Genomic DNA, 18,478 nt, shown 5'->3' on the forward strand with positions numbered 1-18,478 from the left:
GGCCTCCAGCTCTCCCTCTCAGCATGGGGACAGACAGAGCCCAGGAGGATCCTGCCACCCCGTGCCATGGTGGCCAGCGAGTCCGGATCAGTGGGCCAGTGAGTCCAGGCCACGGCAAGCAAGAGGGATGGTGGCAGAAGGGGATCAGCAAGGGGACATCCCATGCAACATGCATCCGGCCCCCGCTGTGCCTCGAGGAAAAGCAAGGACAAGGAGACGGAGCTACAAAAACCCAGACAAACAATTTATTCCTTTTATGCTCCCGAGCTCAAAAGGAGGAATCCAGTCGCCCCTGCTGGGCGCCCGGTGGGCTGGCATCCCCCTCCTGCTGCGGGGCACAGAGCCAGTCTGTGCCCCCGGGACGTGGCCTCAGGCCAGCTGAGCATCACCGCCTGCCGCAGGACAGGGAGCACGCTGCCACGCGGGAACATCTTCCTCGTGAAAAAATAAATCTGTACATTCACTCCGTGCCATTTTTTTTTTACATAAATTAGAAGCCACCCTAGGGGGAAACGGCCTGTTCCTAGGTACAGGCAGCTGGGCTGGTGACACGGACAGGCCCTTGTGCCCCGAGCGTCCCCTCTGCAGGCTCTGCGGGGTCAGGAGGAGCTCTCTGCATTGCTCCCGTCGTCTCCTGGCAGGCACTGCCGCTGCTGCAGAGGGGCCCCGCTCACCCCACGTAGGGCAGCCAGGACAGCAGCGCCTTCACGACATGAGCAGCGGTGGGGAGAGAGCTGGTGGCTCCCGTCCGATCGGCGACGAGGCGCTGGGTGACAGCAGGACACCCACTCGGTGCCAGCTCAGACTTTTTTTTTCCCCCTTTTCTCCTGTCCAGGCTTTCAAACAGCCAAAGTCACCACCTCTCCGAGTCGGAGGTACAAATCCAGCGAGGGAAATAATGGTTTACAATAACCTACTGGAGCCAAAATATTAGCTTTAAACACCTCGGTGCCAGCAGTCGCCAGCACACACGAGCGTGTCGGAGTTTCACAGGCTGCGTGGGGCAGCAGCTGCCAAATTTTCCTGCCAGGAGCCAGGCTCGGGACTGGCCCGGGGAGGGCTCCACAGGCCCCCAAGTCCGGGGCTCCTACAGCTCCTTGTTCCTGTTGAGCACCTCCTCCTCCTTCCAGCCGCTGGAGTTCTTCCCAAACTTGTACACCAGCCGGCGCCCGTCGACCCTCTCCAGGATTTCACGTTTGTAGTAATACCTGGGGGGGGATAAGTGTTGGGGTCAGGGCTCTGGGTGCAGCCCTGCTGGGTGCAGGGGCCAAGGCTGAGGCCTGGGGGGGGAGGCAGGACACCCGTCGGGGCCCGGGGGGGCACTCACCGCATGGCCCGGCTCAGCTTCTCGTAGGTCATGCTGCTGTTCTTCTTCTTCTGGCCCCAGAGCTGGGCCACCGCCTCGGAGCGCAGGAACTTGAAGACGCCCTCCCGCCGGTCCTCCCACTTCATCAGCCCCTCGTTCAGCTCCGGGTGGATCAGGATGTCCCGGATGAACTCCCACAGGTGGGTGCCTCTCGGGGCTGCAAGGGGAGATCGAGCCGTCAGGGCACGGAAACTCCTGCCCGCAGCTCTGCCCAGCCTCCTGCCAGCGGACACGGTCCTTCCCCAAATTTCCCCCCCAAGGACCAGGCTGGGGCAGGCATTCCCCCTGGGAGGCCGGAGGTTTACGTACAGTGCTTGCTCTTCCGGCCCTCCAGGCAGTCTCTGTTCTCCTTGCTGAGCTTTCGGGGCCGTCCCCGTTTCCTCTTGCCGTGTTTGCCGTCCCCTTTCTTGCTCCCAGCAAAGCCGTCTGCACGCACCGAGAAGGGGATGGATGTGTTATCCCACCTGCAGGGCCTGCTGGCGTGCAGCCCCCTCCCCGGGCACAGAGACATCTCCCTCGGGAGCAGGGGAGAGCTGGCTGGGGGTGTCAGGGGCTGTGCCCTCTTTTCAAGCCCAGGCACCAGGGAACCATCCCCTGGAGAGCGGAGTCTGCCCCTTCCCTCCCACATCATCCCCCCCGACACAGGGGAGCCTGTGTTCTTAGGGCAGCACGCCGCTCCTTCCCCAAACCCCGCTGCCTCCCTGCATCCCCAGTGTCCCCAGTCCCGCCGCCAGCTGGGCTCGATGCTTCCAGCGCCCAGCACCTCCGGCTGCAGCCCTCACCCCGCTGCCATCGCCTGCCCCTTCCCACCCGTCTGCAGCTCAATGGGGAGAATAGGGCCCAGGGCACGCAAAAAAAAAAAAAAAAAAAAAAACCCACGGTGCAGATGGGTGTTCAGGGCTTGTCCCTAAATGGCTGGCACAAGCTCTGCCCTCCCGGCCCTGGGGGGATGCCCGCAGCTCACCGTCAGGGAAGAGCTTCACTTCCACGGGGTCGAGGTCGAGGTCGCTTCCACCGGAGTCCTGGGAGTTGGGGCTGTGGGACATGGCAGGCCCTGGGGGGGCAAAGGGACAGGGCTCAGACCTCGAGCGACTTGCACCCGGAGGTGTTTCCCATTGTTTTTTCCCCCCACCAGGCCCCCCGGTCAGCCAGGTACCAGCCCCAAACCCGCCCGTGGTTCCCGCTGCTCTCCCAGCCCCGTGGGAGCTCTCAGCTGGGTGAAACCACTGACCTGAGACATCGGAGCTGCCTGGGGACATGGCGTCGGGCGAGCAGGTGATGTCTGTGAAGAGGAAAGGGTTTGTGGGCTTCAGGTCCTCCAGGGAATCCTTGGCACAGGGGTTTGCCAGCTCTGGAAGGGGCAGAGAAGGGGAGAAGGGGTTAGCCCTGCCCGCGCCCGCATGTGGCCCCCGGGGGGTAGCTGTGGCCGAGGCCCCTCTCGTACCCAGGTGGCCGGTGTCCAGGAAGGTCTCTTGGGAATTCGCATCCTCTTTTTCCAGCAAGTCAATGATCCATGTCAGCTCGTCAGAGGCTGCAGGGGTGAGGGGACTGCAATTAGCGACCCTATTTCGGCATGGTGGGGAACGGCACCTGCCAGGAGCTGAGCCCAGCCCTCCCCGCACACCGCTCCGTGCCCCTGCGCCACCCTGAGCAGCTCCGGGGGTCCTGGGCTGGTGGGAGGGGGGGGGCGGGTCTCAGCCTTGCTCTCGGAGCTGCCAGGCCTGGGGACAAAGGGGACCTCGGGACACTCACTGATCTCATGCAGGCGGTCGTAGAGCTCGTCCCCCAGGGGCCCGAAGATGTGGCGCATCTGGTCCCGGCTGCAGTGGCAGAGCGTGTGCCCGTCCATGTTGCAGCAGGAGAAGTCGATGATGCTGGCGTCGTACTTGTTCTTCTCCACATGGTAGCTGATCCACTCCAGCACCTGCACCTTGGTCCAGAAGTATGGGAGCTCACTGAACCACTCTGGCGTTTCTGCAAGGGACGGAGAGCGGGGCTCAGGGCTGGGCAGCGAGCGGCTGGGTACGTGGGTTGGTCCCGTGGGGCACAGCGGGTCCTGAGCTGTGTTATGGGGCTGGGGTTATGAGGCTGGGGTTATGGGGCTGGGGTTATGGGGCTGGGGTTATGGGGTTCAGATTATGGGGCTGGGGTTATGGGTTTTGGATTATGGGGTTCAGATTAAGGGGTTTGGATTATGGGGTTCAGATTATGGGGTTCGGATTATGGGGTTTGAATTATGGAGCTGGGGTTATGGGGTTCAGATTATGGGCCTGGCACCTTGTACCACCCGGCACATCCTCCGGCAGCCTCCCAGCCATCACCCCCCTGGGGAAACTGAGTCATGGTGCAAACCATCGACCTGCCCCCATGGGACCGTGGGTGCTCTTCCAAGGCAGCTGCACTGCCTCACTTCTCTCCTACATGGGGGCTCCCCCCTGCAGCCCACCACCACTTCGCCCCCACCCACCTGTGGTGTCTACCGGGGGCAGGCTGGGGGGGAAGCTCAGCCCCAGGCTGCCGTCGTCCCCAGGGTGTCCCAGCACATCCAGGGCCAGCTGCGACTCTTCCTGCTGGTACATGGTGCTGTTGTACTTGGACAAAATGTTGCTGATCTCGCAAGATCCTGCCATCAAGCTCTGTGCCGAGAGACCACAGTGAGCCCCGGCCCTCAACCCGCAGCACCCGCGGGAGCCCCGGGACCGGGCTGGGTGAGGCTGGGCTCTCCCTGCCTCCGTCCGCCGCCGCCTCTCGGGTCACCTTTGCCGAAACTCCCGCCCGGTGGCCTGAATCCCTGCCACCCCGGGGCAGGGGACAAGGTGGCCTCGTGCTTGCCGCAGCCCCTTCCCCAACCCTGCCAGCCCCTCTCGCAGCAAGGGGGCTGTCGGTCCCGCAGCACGGCGAGGCACGGCCCCTGTGGGACCCTCAGCCACCAAACGCGCCCCCAGCCCCGCGGGTGGGCGCATCCCCTGCCCCCTGCCCACAGGCAGGGCCGCCAGCAGCTCCAAAAAGCACATCCCGGTGACTCGGCAGCCCGTGGTAGAAAAGCCAAATCTTGCTGGTCGCTGGGCAAAGCCCAGGGGGTGGAGGGGGGCCCCCCTCTGGCCCCCCAGAAGGGCCGGTGGCCGCGCTGGGACAGCGGGCGCGCGGCGAGCAAGGACCAACCGAGCACATCCCCGGCGGGAGCGAAGATGCAGAGGGAAGGGAGCAAAGCTGGGGGGACGTCGCCATCGGGGAGCAGGTCCCGAAGGAAAAAGCTTTGGTACCTTCTGCGATGGCACTCGCGGGGCGGCAGCTAATCCAGGGGGGAGGCGAGGGGAGCCCTGCCCGGCCGCTAACCACGGCTGCGGGCCCGGCCAGGCTGTGCCGATGGGCAGATCCTGCCCACGTCTCCTCTTTTATAGCACGGGCGGCGTAACGCGATCTGGAGGCCCGAGGGGAATTCCAGGCTGAAACGTTCATGCTCCCAGATCCAGGTGATTTGCATAATATGAACCACCGGGTCCCAGCCCAGCGCTGCCTTGCCGGGAAATCTGGGTTGGCCAGTTTAATCATTGTCAGAGCCTGTGCCCTGCCGGTGCCCAGAGTTTCACCCGCGCCGGCCTCGCGGGGTGTTTTCTTCGCCTCCGTTTGCCCGGCTCGTGGTTGTTTGCTCGCAGCAGCAGGTTCGCTCGGCTCCCACTGCCAAGAAAACATGCCCAGGAGGGCCGGAGCAGCCCCAGGGGCTGCGCATCCATCCCGGGGGCTCTTCCAAGGGGAAAGTGGCTGGGAAGGCTGCCCCAGGTGCCCCCCGGCCATGCAGATTTCCCATCACCAAGCCCTGCTCCAAGGGGCAGCGCAGTGCTCGTGGCAGGGGGGCTCTTGCAGGGGTCCCCAGCTGCATTCGGAGCCCTGCCCGGGTCACCCACCCCACGGGCACTGTCCCCGGGACCACACATGGCAGAGGCCGTGACGATCTGTCTGTGCAGGGACGGAGCAGAGGCAGGGCAGGTGCCCAAGCGTCGCTGCTCGCCGTGTTGCGATGGGACATTTTTTTGCCCAGGGGTGGCTGGGGCAGGCTGCAGAGCTGTGCCAGACCACCCCCGGCCATTTCACAAGCACCACTGCACGGACACACACGTATGCACGCAGGTACACACGCCAAGGGGGTAAAGCAGGGCTGGGGGAATGCGTTTGGGGAATTGTTTTCCACTGCCCCTCTCTGGCTTTTGGGCAGGATTTGGGACCCTGTCTGGGTCTGTTCATGCAGGTTTTTTAGCCCTGTGCTAGCGGAGGGAGATCTAGACCCATCCAGGCCAAGAGCCCAGCACCCATTTACCCAGCGCTGCCGCTTTGCTGAGCCAGCCACATCCAGGGGCTGGAGCAAACCCCCGGCACTGGGTGACTGCAGCCGACCCCAGCATCACCTCTAGGTCCTGGTCACTTCACACCAGTGCTTGGCACCAAACCAGCTGGTGTGGCTTGGTGCCGGCCGACCGGTGCATCCGACGTGGATGCTGTGCCTCGGCCCCATCCCTGTGGTCACGTCACCCCGCGCTGCGGGGCCGTGCTGTGGCCCCGGGGCCAGCCTGCGCTCCGGGAGGCACTGGGCCGTGCGAGCTGATCACCTGCCCCAGCTTCATTCCTGCATGGCACCGTCACGAGTGCTGGGTGCTGCCAGGCCCTTTTGTTTCCCGGGCACAGCATCCTGCAGCGTGCAGGGACGTCACCACGCCGGGGAGCAGCCCCTGCCGGCTCCATTCTTTGATAAGCCGGGACCACCGGGTCGATATGCCGGTGCTGGGCGCACACAGAGCCTGAAACCCTGCGTGCTGTGACCCTGCAGTGCCCAGGGATCCCGCTGCCAGGCTGGGTTCCAGCGTTGTGGTTAGAAACCTGCCCCTGGGGGAGCTTTTTCCACCCCCTCTCAAAAGGCAGCAGCCCCTGGAGCAGGGTCACGGTGGGTCTGCGGTGCCCTGAGCCGGGGGGAGAAGGGGCAGGCACGGAGCACCGGGAGCCCCCAGGAGCTCTGCACAGATGGGGGCAGTCTGGGGGGGGACCGGGCTGAGCATCCTCCTCCCAGGGGCTCCCCGCAGAGCCAGGTGCTGCAGTCAGCCCGGGTGATGCCGCTGGTTGGAGAGGTGCACCCGGTGCAGCAAGCGGGTGGGACCCCAGGCAGGAGGGGGGTGCCACTGGTGCCACCAGCCCTGCTGGGGGGAGAACCCAGACCCACGGTACCCTCCCAGCTGTGGCCCCTCAGATCCCATCACCCTGGCAGCAGCAGCACGGGTGTATGCAGGCCACGGGGCTGGAACAGCTCTGGGCACCCTCCTGAGACCCAGCCAGGACCAGAGCAGCACCCTGTGCCCCCAGCCCGCTGTCCCCCCTGTCCCCCACGCTGCTTGGGGCCTCGTGGAAAGCACCCAGCACCACCTCAGCCCCCCAGTGCCGGGGTAGCTGCAATGTCACCCCCCCCCCCCCAGTGCAGCCCCCCAGAGCTGGCACCACTCTCAGGACGAGCTCTGTGTCGGGCCACCCCTGGCAGGGAGGGACCCCATCTCCCACGGGGTGCCCCAGGCAGGGCGGGTGCAGGATGGGTGCCAGGAGGGATTGCTCCAGGGTTGGTGGGTGCAGGCACAGTCCAGCACCAGCATCTCCCAGCACCCGGCTGCTCCATCCAACCAGTCTAACCAGTGCCACTGGGAAAGAGAAAGTGGAGGCTGCTGGGGCTGAGGTGCTGCCGTGCAGATTTCGGGGTGCAGATCACAGCCCCCTCTCTCTGCTCTGAGGGGGGTTGTCTGCCCGATGGGCTGGGGGGGGGGTGCAGCTTGGTGCCACCATCCATCACCTCCACGGGCACCGCAGGTTGGTGCTGGGGCCACCTCCTGCCATGTGCCACCCCCGGGCCTTGCCTTTGTCCCCATACCCCAAGGGACACGGGCACAGCTTGGGGACAGGATCCCAGTTTAGGGACACAATCCCAGTTTGAGGACATGATCCCAGTTTGGGGACAGGATCCCATTTTGGGGGCACGATCCCAGCTCCAGGGACACAATCCATCTCCATCCCCTCCCTGCAGCCACTTCTCCTTCCCACCTCCCAGAGCAACCCCTGACCCCCCAGAAGGGTCCCCCAAATTCACTCCCCAACCCCCCCTTTGCCTGCAGCCCCCTCCCCAGCCCCCTCAGCCCCCGGGGCCAGGGGAGGACCCCGCTGACCCCAGCGCCAGCAGCTCCGCCGCTCCCTGCCGTCCCGCAGCCGGGGCTGCCACCTGCCGGCTGTCCCCAAAGCCACCCGCTCCTGGGGACACCGGGCTCGGGGAGGTGGCCCTCGACAGCCAGGCTGGGACACAGGGGTCCTGCCACGGCTGCCCGGTGTCCTCAGAGGCTTGGGGTTGGGGTAGATGAGGTGGAAGGGATGCGCAGAGCTCGCCAAGTCCCCCTGCGCACTGCGGGGCTAATAGAAGCTGAAGCAGATTATCAATGCCGCCAGGCACAGGACATCAACCACCGTGCTAGGAAGCCTGCACCTCAGCACCCTCACTGTAAAGAATTTTTCCCTATTGTCACGTCTGAACCCCCCCGTGCAGCTCGGTGCCAGCATCGGTCCCGGGGAGGAGAGCACCGAGGGCGCTCGGAGCCGCCTCGCCTCCAGCCCAGACCCCTGCACACCAAGCCTCTCCTTCCAGGACACACCTTCCAGCTTTTACCAGCTTTGTAGTAAATAACAATCCCCTTAACATCCCCTTTACATTGTGCACACCTGCCAGGGCGCGCTGCTGGCTGGTGCTGAGCACCCCCAGGTCCCTCCTGCTGAGCTGTGCCTGTGTCCAGCATCGCCCCGCCCCGGGCGCAGCACCCGACGGCCTTTTCCTTTGGCGAATTTCACGCTAGATCCTCCTGCAAAGCCTCTTGTCCCTCCAGAGCTTTGTCCCCAGGACATCCCCTGTCCCCCGGACATCGCCTGTCCCCCAGGTCCCCCAGAGCATGGGACGGGGCAGGACCACGGGGACCATCACAGGCTGGAGGCACCCAAGGCACAGCCCTACAGCATAGCCCATAGCCACGGGGACATCCCTGTGTGATGGCGCTTGGTGACACCTCGTCCTGCCTGGGGACCCTGCAGCAGGACAACGAGGTGCTCCCACCCTCCTCCTCCTCCTCACCAGGGGCAGAGCCAGCCCGGCCAGGGCTGTGCTTCCTCCACCTTCAGGTCCTGGGGGAGAACCACGGCACCCGCGCTGTCCCCCTGAGCACTCGGTGCCCCTGAGGACGCAGGTCGCCTTCCCGCAGCTGAGCAGGACCAGAAGGGCCCCAGCAGCACCCCTGCACTCCCCGGGTCCTGCATCCATCAGCCCAGGCAGCTCCCAGCTCTGCTCATCCCCTGGGAGGCTTCGCCCGGTCGTTTCAGTACACTTTATTCGTGAAGACAAAAAGGCAAGGAACAACCACATCCATTGAAAACAAAACAAAACAAAACAAAACAAAACATGTACATCATGAGACCGAAATAACTTACACTATTTACAGGAACACATCGAGGTATAAAATATATACACACGCCTTGTCCTCCGACAAACCCAGACCGCAGGGCTGGGCTGCACAACCCAGCAGAGAGGAAAAAAAAAAAAAAAAAGAAGCCTTCACGAGAGCTGGCCTCTGTAGAACAGCTCCGAGCAAGAAAAGGCACCTGCTGCTTGTGACTTGTGCAGCGGGAAGGGGCGATGGAGCAGGCGCAGGGCTGGGAGCCAGGGCTGTCCCCCTCCCGGCGCAGGTCCCAGGGCAGAGCTGTCCTGGGGGGAGATGGGGACGAGCCCCCAGGGCAGGAGGAAGGCGCAGGGCAATGGGTTTTCTAGGAACAAGGCCTGGGAGGGGGGTGTCAGTGCTGTGCTGGGCTCCCTCCTGCTTACAGCTGGAGCAGCACGGGGGGGGGGGGTGGGGGTGGGGGCTGGGGGGACCCCTTCCCTGCTCCCCACAAAGGGAGAAGGGGGCTCGGGGGGGGGGGGGGGGGGGGGGGGGCGTGGTGCCTGCAGGATGGAGCAAAGCAGCAGCGACAAGGCGAGTGACGTGTGCTCCGTAGGATCGTACCTGGACCCCATCCCAGTGTGGGACGGGGAAAGGGGGGCACTGGGAGGACACCCTGGGGGCAGGCGGTGGCTCTGCAGGACCAGGGCTGGGATCCTAAAAGCTGGGAGGCGCTGGGGAGGAGCCCCAAGCCCTGGTGCTTCAGCTCCTTGCAGCTGGCCGGGCTGAGACGCAGCGCCCCAAAACCACCCCCCCCCCGTTTGTGCCATAAGAGCTGTGGGTGCTGGGGAGAGAGATGGGGTCTGGGCTCCCCGGGTGGGCTCACAGTGGTTTGGGGGCATGGCCCTTCGGGACTCCTGCGCCGTCTCCATCCCTGCTGTGCAAAGCTCAGCTCCAGGCCGGAGCTGGAGCCGGCCCCTGTGTGCTGGAGGGAGGAGATCCAGGAGCGAGGCGCAGAGCCCAGGACCAGCAGCAGCAGCCAGCTCCCCGAGCGAGGGCAGGACCCCCCCGGGGGCAGGGATCAGCGCACGCTTGGCACAAACCAAGGCACCGAGGGAGAAGCAAAACGAGGTGCGTGGCGTGAAGGCAGCTCCAAGCTGGCCCCGCGATGGAGGGGCTGGGGGAAAGGCTCAGAGACCCCCCGTAAAGCCCCAGGGGAGCGCCCAGCACAGTGCAAAAGGATCAAAGGGCTGTCTGGCTTCCTCCGCCCCTCACCTGCACTCCTGCCCTTACCCTACACCCTCGGTGTATCCAAAACCACGGCCCCAGCCTGAGCCTGCAGGCGCCGTCCTCTGGGACACGGACAAGGTGGTAAAACTGGGGAAGTGCAGCCCCAAACCCTCGTGGTGCCCACGGGCAGAGGCAGCAACTGAAGGAGCTGAAGGACCAGAGGCCAAGAGCCTCCCCTCACCAGACCGCCGGCAGGGTGGGACCTTGTGCTTGAGGGTTTGGGGGACCTGCCCCCCGAACCTGGGGGTATGGCTGGGAGCCACGAGCTCCCCAAACCCCATGGTGCAGGGAGTGGAGCAGAGCCCTGTGCAGCCCCCCAACCCCAAGGGGGGATAACTGGGGGGCCCTGGGGCTGCCCCAGTTTACGTTCAGTGCCTGGGACAGGATCTAGGTTCAACTACATTTTGGGGATGGAAAAAATAAAATTAACATCACACAGGGGATTCCCCCTCTCTCACAGACCACCTCCACCCTGGGCAGAGGCTTTGAAAGCACCGCTTCCCTGCAGCTCCTGCCTGCTCCCAGAGCACGGCGGGCTCAGGAAAACAGGGATGAGTAGCAGCCCGTGCCCACGTTGTGCTCTGCATGCCATCACCCCAGGGAGAGCTTTGCATCCCCAGAGACCAGCTGCAAGCACAGGGGCAGGGATGCAGGCTGAGCTCAGCCCTGCAGAGGCTGCTCTCCATCCCCCAAAGGGGCAGGAGGGACCTCTGCAAGGCTGCAGCTCAACCCCATAACTAACGGGGTCGAGGCAGAGCCCTGGCGTGAGCATCCTCCAGCAGCGGGAGCCAAATCTCAGCAGGAAATGTGCAGGGGAGGTGGGAGCTGGGGGGGGGGGGGGGGGTTGGGGTGCTGAGCTGCCCAGGGAGGGGGCTCAGAAACGCAGCGAGGTGCAGGTGAGGCCACACGTCTTTGGGACAAACTCAAGCATCAAAATCATAACGACGAGGACGGAAGGAAGAGAAATTCAAACTTCAAACCCCCACCCCCCCCCCCACCCCATCCCCCAGACGAAACCCAATGACAACAGCACCCAGCTTGCACCGTGAGGTAGCTAAACCAGATCAACACCCCAAAAATCACTCCCCCGCGTGGGCAGCACCAACCCATGCAGGGACTACGACACACACACAAACACACACACAATATGGGATCACAGTCACCTCCTGCTTCAAAGACCCCCCTCTCTGGCCCCTCGCTGCTGGGCCGTGCTCCCCAGCTCCCTCCCCCTGCAGGCTGCAGCTGGGTGCTCAGCATCAGCCAGGATCGGCCCCTCAGCCCTGGGAAGCCAAGCAGGCACTTGCAGCCTACGTGGAGGGGGAAACTGGAGAGAAAGGCGAGGCAGATCTGACCCCAAATCGCCCCGACAGGGCGCCCCTTCACTGATTCCAGCAGCGCGAGGTTTTAGGGCAGGCGCTGGCAGACCTTGGCGCAGGCACCGATGCCCACGGTGCACCCGGCTGCAGCCACACAAACACATCCCCAAAAAAAGGTATCGAGGAGCAGGGAAACCCTCCCCAAGACAGGCTTAGAGGGCATCACCGCCTCCAGCTCCGTACCTCTGTGGGTTATGCGGGTGGCCGTGGGGCCCTTGTGCCTCCTGGTTTGCCCAGGCACTGTCCTGGGCAGGGTGACACAGCATCGTGCCCTGCACCGAGGCATGCCAGCAGGATTGTTTTGTTGCTTTTTTTCCCCCCAAAACACACACACAAAAAAATAATCCCCATCAAGTCAGTAGAGATGCTCCTGTGCTTTGGGATGCGGAGGAATTGCCACGCTCCACCTGGAGAGGTTTTAACCAGGGCTGGTGGCAAATGACCCGGGGCTGCTCCAGGAGTTGCTGTGGTTGCAGAAAGGAGAGGGAAAATGGTCTGTGCTTTACGGGGCAGGTCCTGGAGCCCCTGGCCTCCGAGATCCCAGTTCAGCACTGGTGGGATCACGTATGGAAATCCGTAAGTCCGAGTCCAAATGCTGCTTCTTCTGCGACAAAAATGAGGTGAGAACACGGGAGAGGGCACCCCTCCTGGGCTCTCCTCGGCCATCCCACAAAGCCTGGCATGGCGCAGGGGACGGCCCAAGGGACCAGGGGAGGGAGAAATCAAAGCTCCAGCGTGGGACCGGAGCCTTGCTGACCCTTAAACCAGGGGAGGAGGAGGAAGAGGAGGGTAGCTGCAGAGGCTGAATCCTCAGGATCACACTCCTGGACGGAGCAAACCGTGCAAGATCATCCGCCTGCAGGATTATCCTTCAAGCGTGCAGCGAGCGGGGAATTTGTGCCAGCCCCAGCAGCCGACCCCTTCCTTGCCCTGCTCCCAGCAGGGTCAACTCCATCCTCACCCGGCCTCTGTGGGGCACCGAGCCCCATGGCCAGCACCCCAGGGCTCGCGGGGCAAAACCGAGCTGGTCCCTTCCCAGGAAAAGGGGCTGAGAGCAGGGTGTTGAGAGCCTCCAGCTCCCAGCTGTGCCAAAATGAGATGGGCCTTCAGGGTAATAACCCAGCCTTGGCTTCTTCAGCCAGGAACTTCAGGTCTTTCTTGGGGTCCTGAGCTCGAGAGGGGTTAAAATGCTTCAGGGACGCACCAGAAATGCCTGCTGAGACCCGAGGTGCCAGCAGCAGGACTGAGCAGCCCGTCCTTACCCCGCTGCAGAGCGGAGCTGGGGGTCTGCTGAGATTTTGGCTCAGATTTTCAGAGGTCACCACGAGGAAACGCAGCAGGCTGGGAAGTCGTGCGATGGATGGAGATGTGCCCGGGTTCACCGTGCACCCGTGGCTGTGGCACAGCAGAGATGCTCAGGGCGAGCCAGGTCGGACAGGCTGAGGCTCGGGGATGATGGAGCTGCCTGGAAATCCTCCTGCAGACCCCATCGCAGCACGGAGGCCGTCCTACAAGTACCGTCTCCGAAGAAGCAGCCCCTCCGTGCTCCGGTCCCGGCCAGCAGACCCCCAGCGGCCTCGAGACTGGGGAATGGAGAAAGACTCCTGCAGGAACCAGCCCTGGAGCCAAGAGGGACCGAAGGAGCACATCCAGGCAGAGGCTGCAGGAAGCCACAGGGGCATGAGGGAATTTGGTGTCCCCAGATTCCTTTCAGGAGGAGCCAAGGAACTCAGCCTGGACTCCAACCCCTCAGAGTCCTGGCAGGCAGTACAGCAGGGTGGGCGAGAAGGGAGACGAAGTTTCCTGGTCACTGGAAAACCATCGAGAAACCGCAGCAGGAGGGGAGGTGGAGCTGCCGGTGCTCCACGGAGCTGCCTCTTCACGGGAAAAAAATCAGTGCTCAAAGTACCAGGTGGGGCCTCATCCACCCCGTCAGGCCAGGCACAACAAATCCCATCCCTGGGTTGAGCTTCTGTCGATGACGGGGTCTCGATAGCAAGGGCGAGGTACCCGGCCGTCGTCCTCCTGTCCCTTCTTCCAGTCCTTTGCAGTCCCTAGTTGGACCCAGCGGGCAACCTCCTCCCGCTCCAGAGCTTCACTGTCAGGTCGCTGAGAAATAAAGGGTGAGAGGGGCGGCGTGAGAGGGGCAGGGGGCTTGGCACTGCGAGGAGACGTCCTCCACCCCCAGCCCCTGGCAGCATGCAGCCCCCAGGGCTCCCCCAGGCTCCTTCCCCTCGTCGCGAGGACGCCCGGGCTGGTTTGGGGAGCAGGCAGACCCAGTGGGGCTCAGCCTCCAGCTCACCCCGCGGGCAGGGACTGGGGACAAAGGGGAGCGGGGACCCTGACAGCGGGACCACCCCTGCACCCCTCGGATGAGCTCTGACTAGGTCGAAGTGATGCCGCAGGGAGCTGCTGAGCTGGGTCTCCCCCGGGCACAGGCTTGCTTTGGGGTGGCCCCGTCTCCATGCAAGGGTGCGGGCAGGCCGTGGCTGCCACGGCAGACGTGGGCACCGGGCGAGAGAAAAAAGAAAAAAGAAAACAAAAAAAACAAAACAACGCGGGGGTGTGATGGGGACCAAGGGGGCGGAGTCACTCCTAGCAAAGATTTATCAAGTGGGGAAAAACGCAAAAGAGTTTCATACCGTTAAGAAGCAGCTCAGACCAGAGAGAGAGAGAGAGAGAGAAAGAGAGAGAGGAGCAAAAGCAAGCAACAGCGAGAAAGAGAGAGGGAGAAAGAGATGGAGAGAAAGGAAAAGACAGAAGAAGAGTGCATGAGCAAGAGAGAGTCAGAGAGAGCAGGAGGGTCAAGGCAGACTAGTAGCACGGCCCTTTATGGCAAGGACGCGTCGTGGAAGGCAAGGGGTGAGCCCAGGCACGTAATTCCATAACTTTACCCGGCAGTCGCTGTGGCACAGATGGGAGGTGGGGAGGAGGAGAGACAGAGAGAGACAGAAACAGGAAGGGAGAAAAGGGACATGGTCGAAAAGAGGACATCAGAGTCTTGCTGCCAATTTGCTCCCCGAGAGCAGCAGGGGGTGCCCAGCCCCAGGGAAGAGGGGTCCCTGCGTGGGGGATAACCCAGGGCATCGCCGGCACGCAGGCAGGGGACAGACTAAGATGGGCAAGATGAGATGAGGGGTGCAGGGACTGGGAAGCTGTGAGACCCTCCCTTCCCTCCCTCCCTGCTCCCTGCAGCCCCCCCAGGCCCAGGGATGACAGGTCAACCCAAGGGGCTCCCACCTCCCGGGGGCTGTGGGGCGCAGAAAGCCCGCGGCTCACCTGGAGGCGGTGAAGATGTGCTTGGAGTTGGTGCAGATGGCATTGATGGGGCTGTCGTGCCCCTTGATCTCCCCGATCGGGGTGAAGTTATCCACGTTCCAGACCTTGATCACGCCTCCTCGGCAGGCGCTCAGCACCATGGGGCGGCCGGGGATGAAGGCCAGGGCACAGACCCAGTCTTTGTGCGCGTTGGGGATTTGCTGCACATATGGGGACAGAGGGGAGATGACGATCAGCATCATCTGCAGCCCCAAAAAAAGCCTCGTGCATCCAACTTGAGGGGCTCAGATCATCATCACCCCAGGGCTGACCTCCATCAGCTCGAGTTAGGATGCCAAGGGGCTGGATCCAAGACCCAGAGCTCAGTTTGCCCCCTGGGCAGGGGGCACCAATCCTGTTTTCAGAGTGGAACCCAGCACCCAGGGACTCAGCACAGCAGTTGATGCTGCAAAGCCTGTGTGCCGAGGGGAATTGGCAATGCTGGGTGCCAATCCACATACATAGGTGTTTATGGGGGTACAGAGCCACCTGGAACAGGCACTGCCAGGAACAGGGGTGCCCTCCAGGTGCGTTCAGCACAGGACACCAGCACCAGGTCCCTGAACCGTCCCCCAGCACCCCCACAGCACTGCTGCTCTGCCCCACGTCACCCTGAGGACCCCCCACATGCTCTCCCGTCCAGACCTGGATAAGTTCCTGCTGCTCCAGGTCCCATTTCTTTATGCCGTTGTCCCTGGAGCCACTGAAGAGGACGTCCCCCTGGATGGCCAGGCACTCGATGCCGTCGTAGTGAGGGGGCTCGAAGTTGTGAGTGGGGCCGATATTGCCCACCATGCCCTCGGCAATCTCAAACACCTGGGGAAAAAAACAGCGGGGGAGAGATCCCAGATGGGTGTGGAAATAAATGGAGGTCACTCTGCCTTGGAGAACTTGGCCATCGCCCTCTGAGGTTGGAAATGAGGAGACATTTCTGCTCAGAAAGAGCGGTCAGGCGTTGGGACGGGTTGCCCAGGGAGGTGGTGGAGTCCCCGTCCCTGGGGGTGCTCAAGGAGAGGTTGGACGTGGTGCTTGGGGACAGGGTTCAGTGGGTGACAGTGGTGGTAGGGGGTGGTTGGACCAGATGATCTTGGAGGGCTTTTCCAACCCCAATGATTCTAGGATTTCACTCATGGTGAGCTTTTACACCTCTCCACGAGCCAAGCCAAGAGCTCGCAGCTGTCAGAAGAGCAGGACCCTGCCTCCCTCCCCATCCCCCTGGTGCCAGCTCCACCTCAACCTGCTAACAGCCAGCCAAAAATAAAACGGAGGGGTGAGCTTTTGCTGTGCTGGAGCTGCAAATCAGCAGGCACAAAGCATCTGCACCAGGAAGGAGAAGTCAGCAGAACGGGGCAAGCTGCTGATCCGGGTCAGCCATAACGCGCCAGCACCAGGCACGGATCCTGAGGGACGAGCCAGACAAACCCCCACACCCAAAGCTGCATCCCTACCACGGACAAAAGGCAAGATTTGAGGCGTGGAGATGCACAGAAAGCCACACACAGAGGTGAAAACAGAAATCTGGGCATGGAGGCAGCAGGAGGTTGCCAAGACCCGGGCCCCCCGAGGTGCCAGCGGCTCAGCCCGCAGCCAGGGGCCTACCTTGACGTAGTGATCCTTGGAGCCCGTCACCACCAGGTCGTGGTTGCTCGCTGTCTGGTTTACCGTGAGACACATCACAGGCCCGATGTGGCCGCTCAGCTTCCCGACGGGCTGCAGCCTACGGAGACCAGGGGCTGGGGTCAGATCTCCCAAAAAGCTCCCCCAAAAGCCTCTCCCAGGCACAGACCCCCAGCAGGGGAAGGTCCCTTTGGGGACGGGGGTTGTGAGCAGGGCACCCCAATTCCTAGTGATGCCAGGGGAGCCTTGGGGCATGCAGCAAGGGCTCAGCAAGCTGGTGTCCACCTGGGAAGGGGGCAATGGCACAGCCTGTGGGGCTGCTGCTCATCCCCCACATCTCCCCCCTTCTCCTGTGCTCACACCCTGAGTAGCCCCATTGCTGCTCATCACCCCTTGGGTCCTGAAAGCCCTTATTCCAGGCAACTTCCACTGCTAACGAGGCTTTCCCTTTCCCTGGGGGGTCCTTTTGGGTGCCTCTGAGCAGACAGCATCCCCTCGGCATCAGCGAGCCGTCCTGCTCTCACCTGCTCAGCTCCCAGATGCGGACGGAGTTACCGGTGGCGGCGTAGAGCGTGGTGCCGGTGGGGTTGAGCGCGATCTGGTTGATCTGGTGCTCCCCCTGCACGCTGGTGACAGTGCGGGTGGTGGTCCCGGCGCACGCGTCCCCAGAGATCACCTGGCCAGAAGATCTAGGGGTGGAGGATGAAGCACAGTCAGGGACCAGAGGCAGATATCAGGGCCCCACCGCGGAACCCAACGGGGCTGATGGGTTTGGGATGCCACAGATGGTCCCACATTGGGAGAGGCCCTACAGGTACCATCGACTGTCTGGCCACCATGCGACCAGCCCCACCTCCAAGAGGGTCCCCTCTGTCCTTGCACCCCAGCCTGCAGGACCCCAGGGAGTCCTGGGACCAGCTTCTGCCAAGCCAGAGATGCCCCCGGTACCTTGGGACCCCCCTGGGATCCCCCCCCCACCTGCTACGTACGTGAGGGTGCGGATGCATCGGGCCGAGTCCCGGATGTCCCACACCTTGATGTACGAGGTGGACACGGTGAACACCAGCCCCGTGTGGCTGCAGTACTTGATGGACACCACGTTGTTCGGGTGTCCCTTGAGGGAGGCGATTTCCTGCCCCGTCACCAGGTTCCACATCTTGCAGCTCCGGTCTGCGGGAGGACGAATGTGCCGATGGGGTGGGCATCAGGTGGGGGTCTCCCAAGGGGCATGGACCACTCCCCATGCTGAGCACAGCCCCCAGGGACCCCCCCAGGGCAAAGGAGCCAACCTGGGCAGCACAAGCTCGATGCTGAGGGCAGGAGAGTGGCCCAGAAGGAAGCATCCCCGCAGTGCCCACCACATCACCCATTCCCCCATGCCGATCTGCTCGCAAGCCAGCATCCTCCTCGCCCCCTCACACACCTTTGGAGCCCGTGAAAAGCAGCTCATCGGTGGCATCCAGGCAGAGCACGGGCTTGGTGTGTCCTTCTGCCACGGAGACGCATTGCAGCGGGGCCGTCCGGGCGTTCTTGGTGCCTCCCACCGGGTTGATGACGCCCCTTGCATGGGAAAGAAAGGAGAAGCATGGTGGGGTGCGTGTGCGTGCAAGCAAAAGGGCACCACATATCCCAGGGGCACGGGGCAGCACGAGCTGCCTCACCCCAAGCATCTTCCACTGCCTGGCAGGGCGATGGGCCCCCTGTCTGAACTCAGCACGTCCGAGGAAATGTCTTTATGGGAACCCTGGAAATCTCCCCACTGCCTGATGCCCCCGTCCCGGTGCCCCAGGCTGGGAGAGGGGGTGGCCAGCAGCCTCTGCTCTGCTGCTGAGCCTCTCGAGCCCAGCCAGCAGCGAGCTGAGGAACCAGGAGACCCGGCTCATCGTCCCTCAGGGCAGACAGGGGACAAACTGCACCCTGTCCAGCCTGAGCTCTGCCATAAATAGATGTTTCAGGATGCTAATATCCAGCACCCCGCTTCCTTACAGGCTGCCAGGGCTTTGCTCCTTTTAAAACCTCAGGGGTAGCAGGGAGCAGCGTTGGCCTTTGTGCCCAGCATCCCCGTGGCAGTG

The 18,478-nt window shown here is 63.2% G+C and overlaps 2 protein-coding genes across 2 annotated transcripts in view; both read right to left on the reverse strand.

The window, feature by feature from the left end:
• Nucleotides 1–225: 225 nt before the first annotated feature.
• On the reverse strand, nt 226–4,989 carry ELF3 (E74 like ETS transcription factor 3). Its single transcript, XM_035561558.1, has 8 exons — nt 3,834–4,989; nt 3,119–3,340; nt 2,811–2,897; nt 2,598–2,717; nt 2,331–2,420; nt 1,676–1,792; nt 1,328–1,523; nt 226–1,208 (listed from the first exon to the last, which is right to left on the reverse strand). The coding sequence occupies exons 1-8, from the start codon at nt 3,994–3,996 to the stop codon at nt 1,088–1,090; spliced, it is 1,116 nt and encodes a 371-aa protein (XP_035417451.1). The 5' UTR covers nt 3,997–4,989; the 3' UTR covers nt 226–1,087.
• Nucleotides 4,990–13,432: 8,443 nt separating this feature from the next.
• Nucleotides 13,433–18,478, reverse strand: part of KIF21B (kinesin family member 21B) — a 29,882-nt gene continuing 24,836 nt past the window's right edge. The window contains exons 29-35 of the mRNA XM_035561363.1: nt 17,830–17,966; nt 17,396–17,576; nt 16,931–17,095; nt 16,389–16,506; nt 15,435–15,605; nt 14,751–14,950; nt 13,433–13,580 (exon numbers count right to left, since the gene is read on the reverse strand). Coding sequence (XP_035417256.1) covers nt 13,526–13,580; nt 14,751–14,950; nt 15,435–15,605; nt 16,389–16,506; nt 16,931–17,095; nt 17,396–17,576; nt 17,830–17,966 — 1,027 coding nt within the window. The 3' untranslated portion in view covers nt 13,433–13,525. The remainder of the gene's footprint in view (nt 13,581–14,750; nt 14,951–15,434; nt 15,606–16,388; nt 16,507–16,930; nt 17,096–17,395; nt 17,577–17,829; nt 17,967–18,478) is intronic.

This window comes from Cygnus atratus, chromosome 24 (genome assembly GCF_013377495.2).
Source record: "Cygnus atratus isolate AKBS03 ecotype Queensland, Australia chromosome 24, CAtr_DNAZoo_HiC_assembly, whole genome shotgun sequence".
In the NCBI taxonomy this organism is placed as follows: Eukaryota; Metazoa; Chordata; class Aves; order Anseriformes; family Anatidae; genus Cygnus; species Cygnus atratus.

What these genes read in the sequence shown, in the direction of transcription:
- ELF3 (XM_035561558.1), bottom strand. Translation starts at nt 3,996, where the DNA reads ATGGCAGGATCTTGCGAGATCAGCAACATTTTGTCCAAGTACAACAGC. An exon ending in CGACCGCCTGCATGAGATCA is followed by an intron (nt 2,898 to 3,118) that starts GTGAGTGTCCCG and finishes TCACCCCTGCAG; the next exon opens with CCTCTGACGAGCTGACATGG. An exon ending in AGGCAGCTCCGATGTCTCAG is followed by an intron (nt 2,421 to 2,597) that starts GTCAGTGGTTTC and finishes TTGCCCCCCCAG; the next exon opens with GGCCTGCCATGTCCCACAGC.